General features: G+C 40.9%; 3 protein-coding genes across 8 annotated transcripts in view; 2 read left to right on the top strand and 1 right to left on the bottom strand.

Moving 5' to 3' along the window:
* LOC144613236 (uncharacterized) overlaps nt 1–18492 on the bottom strand; it is a 715514-nt gene that overhangs the window by 295946 nt on the left and 401076 nt on the right. The gene's annotated exons all lie outside the window — the stretch shown is intronic.
* Nucleotides 1990–3342, top strand: LOC132685233 (heterogeneous nuclear ribonucleoprotein A1-like). Its single transcript, XM_078434482.2, has one exon. It carries the CDS (start codon nt 2023–2025, stop codon nt 2569–2571), a length of 549 nt encoding a protein of 182 aa, XP_078290608.2. The 5' UTR covers nt 1990–2022; the 3' UTR covers nt 2572–3342.
* LOC144613168 (heterogeneous nuclear ribonucleoprotein A1-like) lies at nt 2578–3342 on the top strand. Its single transcript, XM_078434483.2, has one exon. The coding sequence runs from the start codon at nt 2578–2580 to the stop codon at nt 2983–2985; it is 408 nt and encodes a 135-aa protein (XP_078290609.1). The 3' UTR covers nt 2986–3342.

The following is an 18492-nucleotide window of genomic DNA, read 5'->3' as shown; positions in this document are numbered from 1 at the left end:
TAGCCAAAAGATATTGAGCCTCTGACCAGCAAAGCAAGGTCCATTCATGGGGTATTGTGGTGGCCTGCCATTCCTAGAGGAAACCTTTCCTGCTTAGTTGCTGAGATCCCGGATCTTGCACTAGAGGAATACGAATGGAGGCCTAACAGCTGTCTCCAGTGAAGCCCTGGGCTGGTGATATGGGTGGCCTAAAAGCAAGACAACTGCTTGCTGTGCTCATATCAGAGGCACAGTCACTCTGACCTAAAGTATTTCCAAGCACAGGTACTTTCTCAGTAATGCTGGCTCCCCCAAAGTCAAAGGGGGTACCCTGAATGGATGGATCGCTGGCATTCTGACAGAATGTGAGACTGGAAGTGTCCCCCTAAAACTGTAGGGTTTGGTGTGCTCTGAACACAAACCCCACACACGTTCCAAATATTGGTGGGAATGGTAGTGTTTCCAGACACAGATATCATATCGGCCCCTCCTCTTATATCACTTGTTCTCCGGACAAGGGGGCCCCAGGTGTTCTGACAGAGACAGGAATACAGGGGCCTCCAGTCATAGGTACAAATCTGTCAATTCCCACTGTACCGTGAGTGCTCTGGACAGGTGGGCCTTAGGTACTGTGAATGAAGACGGGAGCAGAAGTAGCTTCAAGCCCAGGTGTGGTGCCATCCCCCCATACTGCAACACCTGTGCTCTGAACAGGTAGGCCCCAGGGGCTCTGACTACAGGCAGGAACAATACTGGCTGTAAGTGCAGGTATGGCACCAGGCCCTGCATTGCAGTACACATGCAGTGGTCAGAGAGCCCCAAGATGTTCTGGGAAAAAGGCAGAAGTATCTCCAAACACTGATATGCTATTGGCCCTTCTGCCTACAGATGTGTTCTAATCAGAAGGGCCTCAGGTGATGTGACCACAAGGAGTAACTGTCTCCTGGCACATGTCTCTTCTCAGCAGTGCTGTCTCCTCTGTTAGTAGCAGGAGTGCTCTGGATGGTCATGGATTGATGAGAAGGAAGACCCAAGCACCTGACCACTGGCAGGAAGGAAGGTGTCTCCTAAGACAGGTTTGTTTCCATCGAGCTGGCCTCTCCAGCTGCAACCGGGCCATGACTTTGGTGCTCGGTTAGGCCTTCGCCAACACCAGGGTATCACAAAAGGCCAGCTGAGTACCGACAGGGATGCCAAAGATCTAACAGAGGGAGGTCAAACTGACAAAAACTGATAGGGCCACACTTCCACTGGGTGGCTGGGCTACAAGAGAGGCTAAGTCTGGAGCCAGTGCTGGGGCTGCAAAGATTCCAAAGGGGAGAGAGCTGTCGCAGTTGGTGGCTTTAGGCTCTAGCCCACCAGGAGAACAAATGTTGGCTGTGTGATTTCTCCCACGTCAAAGGAAAGGTGGAAGTTTGTACGTGGGTCGCTGACTGAGGGTGTAGTCAGCTGGTGAATATCAGAGCTGAAGCAGTGCTGCCACTGGGCGGAATGTTCTCGGAACAAGGAAGGGCCATAAAAAATGGAAAATGGAAAACTCTCATTGGAGATAGGGAAGATGGGGAGATGGCAGCCAGGGAAGGAGTCATGGCGTCCATATCAATTTCATCAGAGTCAAAGGTGGGTTTGGATGCTGAGCCTGCAGATGTGCTGGCTACTGGAGGGGAAGCGGCTATGGTAACAGTGAGACAGAAGCCAGTATGTACCGGGGCACTGAGGAGAGCAGCTCCTGGCTACTGCTCAGCAGGGGCCCAAAATGGGGGTTGAGAGGTGACCCATGGGCCAAAGAGGAGGTTGTGAGTTGGAGTGAAGCTGCTAACCATAAATGTAGGTAGGCTGGGGATATCTGCTGCATACTGCAATGTGCCTGGACAAGCAGGAGGAAGCTTATCTCTGAGTCTGGGGGAGACCTGAAGATGAAAGCCTGGGATAGGGACGTGGTGTCCAGATTAGCTCCACCCAGGTACAAAGCAGGCAGGCTGCCTTTCTGCCCGTGGACGCCACCGAGTAAGCATCGTGAAAGTCTCCCCTCCCACAGCCGTCATGTCTAAGTCAGAGTCTCCCAAAGAGCCTGAACAGCTGTGGAAGCTTTTCATTGGAGGTTTGAGCTTTGAAACAACTGATGAGAGTCTGAGGAGCCATTCTGAGCAATGGGGAACGCTTACGGACTGTGTGGTAATGAGAGATCCAAACACCAAGCGCTCCAGAGGCTTTGGGTTTGTCACCTATGCCACTGTGGAAGAGGTGGATGCAGCCATGAATGCAAGGCCACACAAGGTGCATGGAAGAGTTGTGGAACCAAAGAGGGCTGTCTCGAGAGAAGATTCTCAAAGACCTGGTGCCCACTTAACTGTGAAAAAGATTTTTGTCGGTGGCATTAAAGAAGACACTAAAGAACATCATCTAAGAGATTATTTTGAACAGTATGGGAAAATTGAAGTGATTGAAATCATGACTGACCGAGGCAGTGGCAAAAAGAGAGGCTTTGCTTTTGTGACCTTTGACGACCATGACTCTGTAGACAAGATTGTCATTCAAAAATACCATACTGTGAACAGCCATAACTGTGAAGTAAGGAAAGCTTTATCTTAGCAAGAGATGGCTAGTGCTTCTTCCAGCCAAAGAGGTCGAAGTGGTTCTGGGAACTTCAGTGGTGGTCGTGGAGGTGGTTTTGGTGGGAATGACAACTTTGGCCATGGAGGAAACTTCAGTGGGCGAGGTGGCTTTGGCGGCAGACGAGGTGGTGGTGGATATGGTGGCAGTGGGGATGGCTATAACGGATTTGGTAACGATAGAAGCAACTTTGGAGGTGGTGGAAGCTATAATGATTTCGGCAATTACAACAATCAATCTTCAAATTTTGGACCCATGAAAGGAGGAAATTTTGGAGGCAGAAGCTCTGGCCCCTATGGTGGTAGAGGCCAATACTTTGCCAAACCACGAAACCAAGGTGGCTATGGCGGTTCCAGCAGCAGCAGCAGCTATGGCAGTGGCAGAAGGTTTTAATTACTGCCAGGAAACAAAGCTTAGCAGGAGAGGAGAGCCAGAGAAGTGACAGGGAAGCTACAGGTTACAACAGATTTGTGAACTCAGCCAAGCACAGTGGTGGCAGGGCCTAGCTGCTACAAAGAAGACATGTTTTAGACAATACTCATGTGTATGGGCAAAAAACTCGAGGACTGTATTTGTGACTAATTGTATAACAGGTTATTTTAGTTTCTGTTCTGTGGAAAGTGTAAAGCATTCCAACAAAGGGTTTTAATGTAGATTTTTTTTTTTGCACCCATGCTGTTGATTGCTAAATGTAACAGTCTGATCATGACGCTGAATAAATGTGTCTTTAAAAAAAAAAAAAAAAACAAAGCAGGCAGGCTGGTTGAGTCACATGTGCTGGCTGCAACAGTGGAAGTGACTGGCAAAGAGATGAGCTTGAGGGCAAAGAATGGAGGAGGGGTCCACAAGAACAAGGGAAGAGAATCCACACACATAGGAAGAGGTGACTCCATTCTGCAGGGGGAAGGCCTGGAGGGGAGGGTTGAGATGCTAGCAGGTGAGAGTATTCAGAAGTATAAAATGCTACAGCTATGACTGGGGGGAAAAGAAGGGGAGTAGGCACTGTACATCTCATTTCATAATAAATATCTGGTGTGGGGAAGGTGCAGGGAGGCAAACAGGACCTGTTGCGTGGGCCAGTCAATGGCAACCAATAACACGGTTGTGGCCAGCTTCTACAAAGCAAGTGGGTGAGGGCTGGGAGCCTGCAGACCCCTGCACAGGCCAAGAGAAAGAGCAGGCAGGCTGAGTGGCACTTTAGTCTGAAGGGGCTTTAGTTTGCTCCTCCAAGACCTCGTGGTTCCACTGGAGTTCAGCTTTCTTCTCAAGCCTAGAACTCCACCAATGGCTATACAAGGAAGCTTGGAGGGAGTGGGGCAAGGAAGGAGAGAGGGCTAGTTCACCTTGACCCTACAAAGCGGCACTGGCAGGCAAGGAAGCTTTGGTGACATTGAACTTTTCCATTTTGCGGGTGGAGAATTTTCACTGCACAGTGTCTTTGGAAACTTCTCTCCTTGTGTCTTTTTTCCTGACATCAGGGAGGCTGGAGAACTGGGCCAATGGCCTGATTTTCACCCAGCACTTTCCGCCTCTTTTACAGCAGGGATCAGGATGTGGCTGGCTAGAGAGACCTGCTTCATCTGGTTCACTCCTGCAAACAGGCAGGACACCTCTGGCTGTAACGAGCTACTGATGGCAAGGACTTCAGGGAAGCAGCTAAGAGACACCTGGGATTTCTTACCTCAGTTGTCTTCTGGGAGCTTGAACTGAGGTTTCCTTTCACAGGCCCCAGACTGCATGAAAGGCAGTGAAGACTCCAGAGGTCTGCAGGAGCCTAGATGCTGGTGATACATTCTCACTGCTCTGGGGGTGGGGGATGAGACGCAGTGGTGGCAGGGCTACTTCTCTGGTTGTCTTCCTCTTGTGCTCTGCCTTTCTGGCACTTTGCTAAAGCCCTGGGCTCCGTCTCTTATAGTAAAGGAAAGTGTGGGGGGGGGGGGGAGGGTTGTGACTGGATAGCACTGGCCCGCCTCCTAAAGAAGTCTAGCAGCTCACAAGGCAGAGGAAGCCTGCCTGGGCCCCTGTTGGAAGACTCCACCATTCCCAAGGGGCTGAACATCATGCAGTTGCCAAGAGAGGGAACCAGCTTCTTCAAAGAGTCCAGCCAGGACAGGAGCAGGGGGCTCCCCCAAGAGGGGCTCTGAGTTGTGGGATGGCACACAGCCTTTCAAGGGTGATGTCAAACAGAGGGGTAAAGACAGCCCTCTCGGTACAACAATGGCTTGTGAACAAGACCGAGGAGAGGTTCAGGGCCAGCAAATGACCCCAGAGCGGATGAATGGGCGAGTGGGTGAAAGGGCTGGCGATGTCCAGGCCGGAGTGCAGCCGGCTGTAGGAGTGGCCCTTGAAGCTCAGTTTGTACATTATTACTACATGTTCAGAAGCCTGCAGAGGCCTCCTAGCTGCCTCCTCCTCAGAGGCCAAGCACTCACTGATTTGTCGCATGCTTGTGACACATCCTTGGACGTACGACTTGAAAAGCGCACGAGTGAAGGGCATGACAAAAATGCGCCAAAAGGCAAGCTCAAGGTCAGCGGCCCAACCTCCGCTGAACTCACCAGTGCTGCCAACTTCCGGCTCTCACAGGTGTCTGGCACTGGATGGGCCCTGCACTGAGTGGCGAATGTTCAAGACCCCTGATGCCCAAGTGGGCAGGTTTGGCACCAGCAGGGTCTGCCCACTCCCTGGCCACCGGCCCTGCAAGGTATCTTTGCTGGTCTGTGTCTGTGCATCAGATGGTCCTTTCCCCCCAGAGGTCATGAGAGGGTAGACAACGCAAAGCCAGGCCACTCAAGCAACTTGGAACTTATGGAGGGACAGGGCTCTTGGCAGAGCCATCTGGGACAGGCAGTGTCTGGAGAGGGGAGTGAAGAGGTGCCAGGATGGCCACAGCAGGGCAAGTGCTAAGGTGCGAAGGGAGGTCAAGCAGCACAGGGTCATGAGATTCCTCAGCCTCTTCCCTTCTGAAGCCACCTGGGATGTCACTGATCCCCTTCTAGGATAATAGCAACGGTTATATCTTAATTACATTGGTGGGTACTTGAGTATGTACACTTGTCAAAACCTACAGAACTGTATACTGTATATACAGAACTGTATATAAATGGATGCCTTTATTTTATGTAAATTTTACCTTAAAGTTGATTTGAAAACCATTTCATGTAAGAATATACAAAGCATCATTTCAAAGCCATTGTTTTATGAGTAGATCTTGCTACACAGATGAAATAGACAAAAACGATGGCAAAGGCTGTTTGTTCATAACCGTTGTAAGAATTTATAATACATTTTAGAAAACTGAGTCAGAAAAGATCGTGTTAATGTAGTAGAATGGCAAGCAATGGGAAGGCAAGACCAGTGAGGGTGAGGAGTGAGGGGGGAGGGGAAGCAAAACAAGTCAAGGAGGGAAGCAAGGCATCAGCAAGCTGGTGCAGAAGAGGCTTGCTGAACATATGCACAGGAGTAGCTATCCCTTCTTATGGTGTCCATTCCAGCATCCACCGATGAGAAGACCATAGGCTGTGGGTTCTCAACTCCTGAGATACATGCCTAGACTGTGAGACCCTAAGTCAAGCTGTTCTAGTCAGACCTTCTCTGCCTGGATCAAGGCAATCAGCACAAGGAAAGAATAGCTCAGCCCTTAGAACCTAAGTGAATCATTTCTGAGTGGGGCTGTCCTGGTTCCTATCAGCTAACAAATCGCTGGATACCCTTTGACCTATGTAACACTATCCCCTTCTACCAATACTGGTGGGTCAGAACTTGGGACACTGACATCTCCAGATTGACAATCTGTTGACCTCAAACGAGAATCAGTATTCTCAAGAAGATTTTTTAATTTTTTAAAGTTTTTATTTATTTTTGAGGGAGACAGAGACGGAGACAGAGACAGAGACAGAGTACTAGCGAGGGAGGGGCAGAGAGAGAGGGAGACACCAAATCCAAACCAGGCTCGAGGCTTTGAGTGGTCAGCACACAGCCTGACACAGGGCTTGAATTCATGAAGCCCGAGATTATCACCTGAGCCAAAGTTGGAAGCTTAACTGAGCCACCCATGTGCCCCTCCAAAAGATTTTTAAAGGACTCGGGATCTCATAGCATATTCAAAATGTCCAAGACATAATCTAAAATTACCACGAAAAGAAGAACCAAGACCTGACACTCAGCAGGTGCAAACCCTGAAAGGACACGATTGTTGGTATTATCAAAGTCTATAGTGAAGCTACCATAACCATTTCCGAGATGTAAGGGCAACCACTTTCGAATACAATAGAAAGACACAATTTCACAACTACAAAAAAAGAGCCATATTTGAGAAGCATAATAAAATAAACTTTAAAATTCCTAGTGGTTCAGCAACAAAATGGAGATGCCAAAAAAAGAAGAGTTATTGAACTTGAAGATAAATTAACAGAAACCATTCAATATAAAGAGAGGAAAAAGGAAAAGAAAAAAATTAACAGACTCAGAGACCTATAGAAAAATACCAGAATGGCTAATAATCAAGCTATCAGAGTGTCATAATGAGAGGAAAAGGAGGCATTGACAAATAGGGAAAAGTGGAAACTTAACAGGAACCAATGGGGGAGGGGAAGGAAAAAAAAAAAAAAAAAGAGAGAGGTTAGAGTGGGAGAGAGCCAAAGCATAAGAGACTCTTAAAAACTGAGAACTGAGGGCAGATGGGGGGTGGGAGGGAGGGGAGGGTGGGTGATGGGTATTGAAGAGGGCATCTTTTGGGATGAGCACTGGGTATTGTATGGAATCCAATTTGACAATAAATGTATTTTTAAAAATTAATATATTTTAATTAAATTAATTTTATATTAAATATATTTTAAATTAATATATTAATATATTTTAATATATTAAAAAATTAGACCTATAATGTTGTATTAGAAATGGAGGTAAATATTTAGAAATTTAATATAGATAGCTAACATGTATGGAAATAGAAAAGTGTATTTGCGCATGGGTTTATGTATTTACCATTTCTGCATACTAAAGAGGGTTTAGCAGCAAGGACACCCTAACAGTAATGAGTATATTTAGCACCCAGTTCTTAGTTTCTAAATGCCATTCTGCAATATACGGACCCTGCAATCCTCACTAAAAATGGTTGCTTTCAGACTGGGCTGGAAACTCATGGATGAATCTGAAACACCTTGTGCCATAAAGTAAGGAAATGCTCAGAGAACAGAGAGGTGTGTCAACATAACAACAGAAGCCAGAGTGAAGGGGCGCCCACTGGACAAACCAGTAAAAATGTGACGATTAGAGTAACAGTTATAGATTCTTACTCATTAGATAAAACAATCCAGCAGTCTGTGGTGATATAAGCAAATAAATACAGAAAAACAGAAATGAATTAAATAGAAGGGAGATCTATTCCTTTCACTAGAATGCCAACGAATAAATGTAGAGGAAACGATGACACTAGAAAATCATCATTTCATAACAATAATATAATTAACTTAGGCATGAATCATGAATAAATTCTAAAATCCGTGGGTGATAGTGATTAGGATTAGAATATTTACATCATTTCAAAGCTTATTAATTATCAAAGGAAAAAAGATACTATTCTTACAGTAAGAAATCTAGCAGACATGCACACTAATCAGGTATCTAAGTTATGTTCAGTAGTGGGACAAGTTGACAGCACGTCCTCACTGGTATGACATACTGAAAAGTATACTCACTACATCACCACTATGATGTTCCTGCCAAAACTGTGTAATTTTAACCTAGTCATGACAAAATCACAAAATGAAAATGAAAGATGTTCCAGAAAATAAATGGCTTGAACTTTTAAAAATGCCAACCTCATGAAAATCAAGGAAAAATTAAGGACCTGTTCTAGATTAAACAAATCAAAAGGAATATGACAACTAAATACTAAATGCAATGTGCGCTTCTGGAATGAGTGTAGGACCAGAAAAAAATTAATCTTCCCCCATCTTTGACTATAAAGTGTATTATTAGGACAGCTGGTAAGATTTGAGCAAGATCAATAGGAAATCATAATAGTATCCACCAATGTAAAATTTGTAAACTTTCAATTTCACTGTGATTATGAAAGAGCATGACCTTGATTTGTAAGACAGACACGGAAGTGTTAAATAAAAGGGACATCATATCAGCATTATCAAATAACAACTACAGAATGTAACGGAGAAAAATATACCACTTACAATTGCAAAAAACTCTAAGATATCAAGAAATAAATGTATATGTGTTATAAAACGTAATAGGAAAGAATATCTGAATAAATAGGTAGATTCACTGTTTTCCTAAGTAGGAAAAATCAATATCCGAAAATTTTAATTCTTCACACAGTAATCTCTAACACCAATAGAATTCCAACAAACATTTTGATGGGATTGTAGACAAACTTATGTTAAAATCAATTTATACCAATAAGGAGAAAAAAATAGATAATCTAAAAAGAAAGGAACAGAATGGGGTCTTCCTTCACAATTATTAGCATGGTAATTAAGACAATTGGGTGTTAACACAGCAAACAAAAAAGAGATTGTATTAGTCTGCTAGAGCTACCATAAAAAAATACCATAGGTTGGATGGCTTACACAAGAGATTTTATTTTCTCACAGTTTTGGAGTTAGAAGTCCCAGACCAGGGTGCCAACCAATTTAATTCCTGGTGAGAGCAATCCTTCCAGCTGGAAGAGAACTGTCTACTTAATATAGCTTTACATGGCCTTTCCTCTGTCAAAAACATGGAAAGGGGATGGTGGGGAACCAAGAGTTCTGGTGACTCTTCCTCTTCTTATAAGGATATCAGTTCTTTTGGATTAGGGCTCACCTGTATGACCACACTTTTCTTTTCTCCCAATCTCCATCCCGTGGCATAGGGAGCTAGGACTTCAACATATGAATTTGTTGGGGGGGGGGGGGTACACAACTCAGTCCACAACAAAGATCAATACCATAACACGGCCCAGAAACAGGCACACATGTATGAGAAGTTGGTTTGGGGTGACAAAGACCCTTTGACCAGTATTTAGCCAGACTCCTTTGAACCCTCTTCATCAGGCCGCTGATACCCTCTTCTTCAGACTGCTGAGCCATTTTAGCAAAGATCTTGCACGGCCAGTTATGGAGCATCTCCTCACCCTTGATAGTTAATCCCACTGCTGTTCCTACAACATTAATGTCTAACCAAATTCTTCTTCCCTCCCACCCTTAATACCTAAACAAGTTGCTCTTTTTTTTTTTTTTTTTTTTAAGTAATCTCTATGCCCAACGTGGGGCTTGAACTCATCACCCTGAGACCAAGATTCACATGCTCCACTGACTAAGCCAGCCAGACACCCCCTAACCAAGTTATTCTTACTAATGTTCCATTCTCTCCCTTTCTCTCTGTTCCCTGGCTATAAATTTCTACTGTTCTCTGTTGTATACGGAATTGAGTTCAGTCTCTCTCCCCTACAACAACAGTCAATTCCCCCTTCTATTCAATAAAGTCTGTCCTGCTATTTTTAACAAATGTTAGAATAATTCTCAGATTTAAATGGAAACTTAAATCTTGGGGGAAATGGAATATTGAAAAACCAGAGGGGATGTAGACAAATGGCATCACACATTCACACCACAAATGATGATGATGATGACAAAAAAATTAAATGCCTTTTATTTTATACCATAGATTAAAAATAAATTTCAGATGAAATAATTACATGAAAAATACAAACTTCAATATTTTAAATTCAGTACTAATTAAAACCTGGTTGAGCAGAGAGCAAAAGTTTTGATATTAGGAGCCTTGAAAGGCTGTAACACTGTAGAGAATGTAAAGCCCTGGGTTAAGTATTAGCCTCTGCCTGAGTAGATAAGAATATCAGTAATCATTTCCATACCAGTTACCATGAAATATACTATAACTTGTTACAATAAAATTTAGTTTCTGCTTAAGCCTACTTCTTAAAAGAGGCAAAGTACTTTCCTAATATCAAAAAATTCATTTTTAAAATGCCAAGGACTGATGAATTCTGACTTTACCATTATGAATATTTACTGTAATAAACTATGTGTCAGAATGTTTCTTATATAAAAATATGTTTGTCCTCCTAGAATTATAAATTACTTTCCTTGGGAGCCTACTCTTATACATCTTCTGATAAGTTGGCTGATTATAGACTCACTTATCTTGATAAGAGTATCTCAACCAGTATAAAAAATACTGTGGGTGCTTATAAAATCAAAAAAGTGTATAAAGACATTTCTCCTTTAAAATATCCTTTTACAAGTAAATTCTAAACAGATTAACTCCAAAATACAATGCAAAAACTTGATTTTTCATGACAACCAAAAATAAAACCTTTTGAAACTCTTAGAATGTATAGAACATTTTTGTATCCTACAAGAAACACACACACACACACACACACACACACACACACGTACACACACACACACACACACAACCTTGAAGAAAAATATGATAAAACAAAAAAAATCTTCCTTTTAACAAAGGCATCATAAACAATTATATTTGAAGAAGGTATTTATAACATATACAACAGTTATTGAGAAGATATAGAGAATGCTTAAATTTCAATGTAAAAAGACAAACATCATATAGATTTTTTTCATATTACTTGAAGAAGCTCAGCATGTGAAATTAAAAGGAGGAAACCAAATCACCAAAGTGAAAAAATCTTGACTGCATCTTCAAGGTAACCCTTCAATCCTACAACTGGTATATGCTTTTGAGAAATTCTTGTACGTGAATGATAGCAGACATGTCAGGAATGTTTGTTGTATCAGGGTAACAATAAAAAATTCAATTGCAGTTAAATGTCCATCAATAAAATAAATAAACTGTGGACTATTTATATGCTGAAATATCATATAGCATTTAAAACGAATGGATTTGATTTATATACAGCAGTATGGAAAGAACTTAAAAACCTAATGTTAAGTTAAAAAATACAAGTTGCATGGGGCGCCTGGGTGGCTCAGTCGGTTAAGCGTCCGACTTCAACTCAGGTCACGATCTCGCGGTCTGTGAGTTCGAGCCCCTCATCGGGCTCTGGGCTGATGGCTCAGAGCCTGGAGCCTGCTTCGGATTCTGTGTCTCCCTCTCTCTCTGCCACCCCCCCGCCGCCCCGTTCATGCTCTGTCTCTGTCTCAAAAATAAACGTTAAAAAAATTTTTTTAAAAATACAAGTTGCATAAAAAATAATTTCTGGGAAATTTAAAAATAGAAATACAGAAAGCAATTTATATATTAATTCTTCCCAAATATAAAATTATACAGCATATGTGCTGATTAATTTTATGTGTCAACTTGGCTAGACTATGATACCCAGCCAGATGTATATATATCTATATATAGAGAGGGAGAAGGAGGGGGAAAGGGTAGGAGAGAGAAAGGGAGGGAGGGAGAGAGAAACAGAACCCTGGTAAATATAATATTCAAGTCTCAAACATTCACAGGGAATGTGTGAAGCCAACTTCAGGTTGGTAGGTATGTCTAAGGAGGGAGAGAGACAAATGGTTTGGGGACAAGAATTAAAACTTTGCCTTTACCTATGAGGTTTCATTAAAATATATACCGTTATATATAATTTCATATAAATGTGTGGATTCATATCTCACACAAAAATAGCAAAATGTTAAAATTAGTTTCCAAAGGGAGGAACTAAAGGTGATTTCTATTATTCTCTCTGCTTTCCTATACCTTTAAGCACAAAATAAACAAACAAATAAGCACTGCATGAAAGAACAGTTTTATCCCAATCATTAAAATGGCGCTGTTTGGAATGGAGTTGATTCACATGGCCTGTTTGAGTGTTGCCTCAGTGAAATGTCCCTGACACTTCCCTGCAACTGTGCTTTCATTTTATTTTAGTCAGCGACATTAAGCCTCCTAACCCAGTCTCTAACACTGAGGGAAACATGCCCTGGATTGGGGAGAAAAAGTTTTGACAACTAAAATTAAGATATGCCATTGCAAATCAATAACTTAACTCTAAGTCATTCCTCGATCTCTACCACCATCTAATTGATGAATCAGTCTCCTAGGCTAAAAAATTTTCAGTTTTTTAATATGAAGAAAATTAATTCGTTTTTGATCCAACAATGCTAAGAGAAAAGCAGAGGCTAGGCTACTTCCCTTCTAACCTACAAGTTCAGAGCTGGAGTTACAAACCAGGTTTCCTCCACCCCCTGAGCACATATACAGGAGAGTGTCTCACACAGCTTGTTTCCTACATTAAACAAGTGCTATGTACAATGGGATACAAATCCAAGTAAGTGTGGGAATTATTGACTAAACAAAACTAAATGGATTCTCTTACAGCACAGCAGTTTGCATATGAATATACTTGATAAATTTCCTAAAGGAGGATATAACACACAATGTGTCACCTTTCACCCATGCCATTTTAGTTCATAAAATGTGTCATGGGACTACTAACTAATGTTATCAGAAATGCCAATATAAAGACCATCAGTATCACTGGGGGCTGAAGCATTGTAAAACATAATTGTCTCTACATATACGAAGGAAGGATTTTAAATATGTGCAATTTTCCCTTATTTCTTGGGGCAGGGGGAAGAAATCAGGTCTACCTGACATAATGACAGAAGCCAGACACCATTCTCTGTTTGACAAGCTGTCAAGAATTTGAGGTCACTATTAAGTCCCTCACTCTCCTCCTCTATTGGGTAAGTGATTCAGTGGACGTTCTCAGAGAAAGATGAGCCAAAGACAAGTAGAATATACTGGAAATTCCGGCTTCATAGAAAAACATGTGTGACAGGCATTTTTAGAAGCACGTTTTTTTTTCCCTTCTGACAACACTAAGACAACACAGTTTTTCATATTTGTGGAAATAATGAGCTGTGTCCTCCTCCACAACTACAACACATACACACATACACTTGCACACACACCCCTCCTCACCCCATCGTAACATACAATAAAGTTATGAGCTTCCCAAAGAGTTATCTATTTTGTGAAAGACAGCAAGTTACCATTTATTCCCCTGAGCAGCTGATTTTCATGCTTTAATAGCATTACAGAAAATCCATTCCTCACTCTCTATAATACAAGGGCATCTGACGAGTTCATCAGTCCTGTCTTTGTTTGATGCCAGTCAGCATCTCCCTAGCTCAGTACAGCTGCAAAGAGCTTTCCAATCTGACCTTCTGCATGCCAGCACATAACAAGCTAGTGAGTGGCAGGAACAGGAAGAAAAGGGCTAAGAAAAATAAAAGTTCTTTTCAAGTAAGCTTCTCACTAGGTTTTGAATAGGAAGCAATGGTGAAAAAGAAAAAAATAATTTTGGAATGTTTGAAAAAAGTTTCATTTTTCTTTGCCAAGCTTATTCACAGGTGGTTTTCATTACCAACACGCAAGAAAATCAGAGGCAACTACGATGCTGTCGGATGGTGAACCTGAATTTAATTTCTGATCCCCAAATGCCTCATGTCGAACCTCAGGAGAGCCACAGATTCTCTGAATTCAATTTCTTCATTTTCAAAAGGAGGAAATAACTGTGGCAGATTCCATGAGTTTAGTTCATTTAATGCCCGCTCTAAATCTCTCTCTTGGATCATCTTTTATAGCCTGGAATGCCCAAACTAGACCTTCCAATAGTGTACCTTTGTGCAGAGGTGGCCATATGATATGATTCTGGACAAGATATAAGAGGATTTCTGCAGAGTTTGTAAGAAAGGCTATGCTTTTCTGACCTAGATTTGAGATTCAGTATGTCTAACAATCTCCCAGGTGATGCCAGTGTTTCCATGGATTATACTTCAGCAAGGGTCCTGAAGGCAATGTAGTAGGACAGGTGCATCAGAGGGATGGTGTGCAAAGCAAGTAGGGTAATGAATTACTATATATACATAATTTATATAAAAAATGAAAATATGGGTTATGTTAATTATATTTCTTTTGCTTCCATAAAGGGAGGGGAGAGAGAAGAATGGAAGTGGACCTAGTCACTTGGCTGAAGTCTAGAACTCTAGTTGGTGTCAATTACTTAGAAACTTTTTGAAAGACCAGAAATGCCTAATATTGTTAGTAGCTTTCAAGTGGTCTCTAAACATTACTAAAATTGTCTACACACCAAAAGGTCTTTGGTTGATAGAGAACATCTGCGTATTTGTTTTAATGTAATAAATGGGACCACACGCACAGATTTTGAGTGGACTCATACATTAACCTAATAGAAGAATCAAAAGGTGTGAGCTAAAGGCCATGAAACATGATTCCCTTAAAAATTTCAAAATCTTTCAATGGACACTGGACTTTTCACAAGTTGTGTATGTAGTATGGGCACTTGAACCAATAATATTTATGCATGCATTAAGGGACAGAAAGGCCCCCTGCTCACTCGGAAGTTACATTTGTACCCAATGCACATGCGAGAAGAAACAAACACTAGAAACAACTAAATAAAAGTACTATAAGCGTGTTTTCCAGTCTGGCATGCAAAGAGTTTGGAAGTATTTACTTTCATCCAGCAACAAAAGCTAAGCAAACTGAAAATCAACAACTCTTCTTTGATTCACCAGATAATGGGGCTCACGGGGAAAACCAATGCCCCCCACCCAGAATTGGAGATACAGACAAGCAGATTCCAAGAATTACAACTTACTAGAGCAGAAACCCAGGAGAAGAAAACTCTGTGGGAACCAATAACAGGGAAAGAAAAATATAACTTATAACTGAAGAGTTGCTGGTAGTTCAATGTGTTCAAATCTGAGAGTTAAAATCTCTAGCAGCATCCAGACTTGGGGGCCCTACAGTTTGTGTTTTACTTCCAAGAACACTACCAAGTTCTCACAGTAAAGATCAGAGAAAAATTCCCTCTTGCTTCCTTCCAGCAGAGGAAGGGAAAAGCAGCCATTATGAAATAAGCCTGAAGCATTCTGCTCTTCTTAACAGGCCTGCCCTCAAGAGTCTATTTTATGAAAGCCTAACTCTCTAGGGTTTTGTCAGAGTCTAAATGTTCTGAGTTGGGGGAGGAAATACCCAACTCCAGCTGTCTCTGGACTTCCACAAGAGTGAAGGAAAATACCCAACTCTAGCTCCCTTTAGCCTTCTTGTCTTACCTAACTGTAGCAAAGCAAAACAAAACTGAGAAGCACTTGTAAAGGCCACAGCTGATGGCACAGGCTCCCTGAAAGACTGATGCATAGTCACAGTACTTTAGAATGCTTTCCCTCCATCACTTCAATAGGGCTTCTGTATAATAACAATAGAATCCAATCAGAAGAACTGCATGATTCAGACTCTATTTAAGAAGGAGTCCCTAGGGAAACTGAAAGCCAAGAGATGAGAGGGAAACAAGGACATCAGAGGAAATGTTAACCTGTGATACCTACAGCTACCATAGGCAGTAAACATAGCCTAACCCCAATCCAGAAATACAAAAAAACCTTACACTAAAGGACTACTTAACCAGTACATCACGTCAAATTTTCAAAAAAAAAAAAATTACAACTCATACTAAAACAAACAAAATTTTGAAAAGAACCAATATCAGAACCACACTCAGATATAGCAGAGATGTTGGGATTGTCAGGCTAGAAATTTAAAAACAACTATGATTCCTAAGCTAACATGCTAATGGAAAACGTGGGTAACATGCAAGCATAAATAGGTAATATTAGCAGATAGATAAAAGCCTAAGAATGAATCAAAAGAAAATGCTAGAAACTAAAGACAAAGTAATAGAAATGAAGAATGCCTTTAAATGACTCACCAATAGAAAGGAAAGAATCATCCAGAAAAGGATAAGTAAGCTTGAAGAAATGTCAATAGAAACTTCCATAATTGAAATTCAAAAAGGAAAAAAAAGGATGAAAGGAGCGGAAATCAAAGAACTACTGACAATTATAAAAGGTATTAAAACACACACACACACACACACACACACACACACACACACACACACAATGGAAGCACCATAAGGAGAAGAAAGAGTAAGAAACAGAAGAAAAATTTGAAGCAACAGTAATAGAATTCTCCAAATTAATGATATACACCAAATCACATATGCAGGAAGCTTAGAGAACATAAACCAAGATAAATATTAAAAAATTGATACCTGTGCATATCATATTCAAGCTGCAGAAAATAAACTCAAAGAAAAAATATTTAAGGAAGCCACAGAAAAAAATACCTTACCTATAGAAGAGGAGAAATAAGAATTACATCAGACTTCTCTGCAGAAATCATACAAGTAAGAAGGGAATAGAATAAAATATTTAAAGTGTTTACAGAATCGCCGACACGGAATATTTTGTTCAGCAAATATCCTTCAAAAGTAAAGGAGAAATAAAGACTTTATCAAGCAAATAAAAATTCTTAAGAAGTAAATGAGAGAGATCAGAAATTCAGATCTACATAAAGAAAGGAAGATGTCTATAAAAAGAATAAATGAAGATAAAATATTTTTTTTCTTATTCTTGGTTGACCTAACAGGTAGCAGTTTGTTAATAATAGTAACAATGTGTTAAGAGACTAGTGCTTAGATGGGTGAAATGAATAATGGCAATGCTGTAAGAGATGGGAGAGAGGAGTTACATATATTCTGTTAAAAGGTACTTGCACTACATATGAAGTAATATAGGGTTCCTTAAAAGTGACTTGTGTTAGTTGTAAATGTATATTGCAAACATAAGAGTACCACTAAAAAAGAACATACTTTGCCACCTAATGATCACCGCTTTATTTTTATTAGGCTCGCTCTCTCTTGCGTGCATGCATGCTCTCGCTCGCTCTCTCTCTCTCTCTCTCTCTCTCTCTATATATATATATATATATATAAACACACACACACACACACACTGTATATACGCACTCTATATATACATACATACATACATATATATCATATATATATACACATATATATGTATACATACATATATATATATATATATATATATATACACACATACATACATACATACATACACACACGCACAAACACTGGTTTTATTTGAGCATTTTGTAGGATTCCATTTGTTTTTCTTGTCTTAGCATACATCTGTGTGTGTGTGTGTGTGTGTGTGTGTATAAACACACTATACCATATAGTATACACACACACACACACACGTATGCTAAGACAAGAAAAACAAATGGAATCCTACAAAATGCTCAAATAAAACCAGAGAAGGCAGAAAATAAAGACCAAAAACAAAACAAAATAAAACAAAACAAAAAAAAACCCCACAAAAGCAAAGAATAAGGACAATGAACACTAAACAGTAAAAATATGGTAGCCATCAATCCAAATATACCAATAGTCCTTTAAAATGTCAGTGGTATAAATACCCATAAATACCCCCACTAAGGGACTATAACAGTGGAGTGGGGGGGGGGGGGGACAAAACACCATGATCCAAATATATGTTGTCAATAAGAAACCCATTTTAAATATAAAGACACAGATTCACAGGAAAGGAATGAAGGAAGATACACCACATTTTTTCTGTTTGCCTACTAGAGAAAAGATTAGACTCAAATCAGCAATGTTCTTTCTCCCAGTAGACATGATATGTTTAAGATTAGGGGTGTTCTGTGTTTCTTGTTTTAAGGTACATACGTATGTACATAAAGTCTTAAATGTTTTATTAGTATACGTCTAATCAGTTTATTATAATTGTATGTACTATGAGATGGATGTTTTTTATATTTTCATCCTTTGTGAGTTAAAACTGTCACTTGTTTTGAGGCGCCTGGGTGGCTCAGTCAAGTTAAGCAACCATCTTCAGCTCAGGTCATGATCTCATGGTTCATGGGTCTGAGCCCCACATCAAACTCTGTACTGATAGCTCAGAGTCTGGAGCCTACTTTGGATTCTGTGTCTCCCCTCTCTCTCTGCCCCTCCCCTGCTTGTGCTCTGTCTCTCTC

This window comes from Panthera onca, chromosome D2 (genome assembly GCF_046562875.1).
Source record: "Panthera onca isolate mPanOnc1 chromosome D2, mPanOnc1 haplotype 2, whole genome shotgun sequence".
Lineage (NCBI taxonomy): Eukaryota > Metazoa > Chordata > Mammalia > Carnivora > Felidae > Panthera > Panthera onca.
The sequence above is the reverse complement of the archived record's forward strand: the minus strand, read 5'-3'. Positions and strand labels throughout refer to the sequence as shown.

Bases quoted from the DNA above. Each gene is read 5' to 3' on its own strand.
- LOC132685233 (XM_078434482.2), top strand. From the start codon at position 2,023: ATGTCTAAGTCAGAGTCTCCCAAAGAGCCTGAACAGCTGTGGAAGCTT.
- LOC144613168 (XM_078434483.2), top strand. From the start codon at position 2,578: ATGGCTAGTGCTTCTTCCAGCCAAAGAGGTCGAAGTGGTTCTGGGAAC.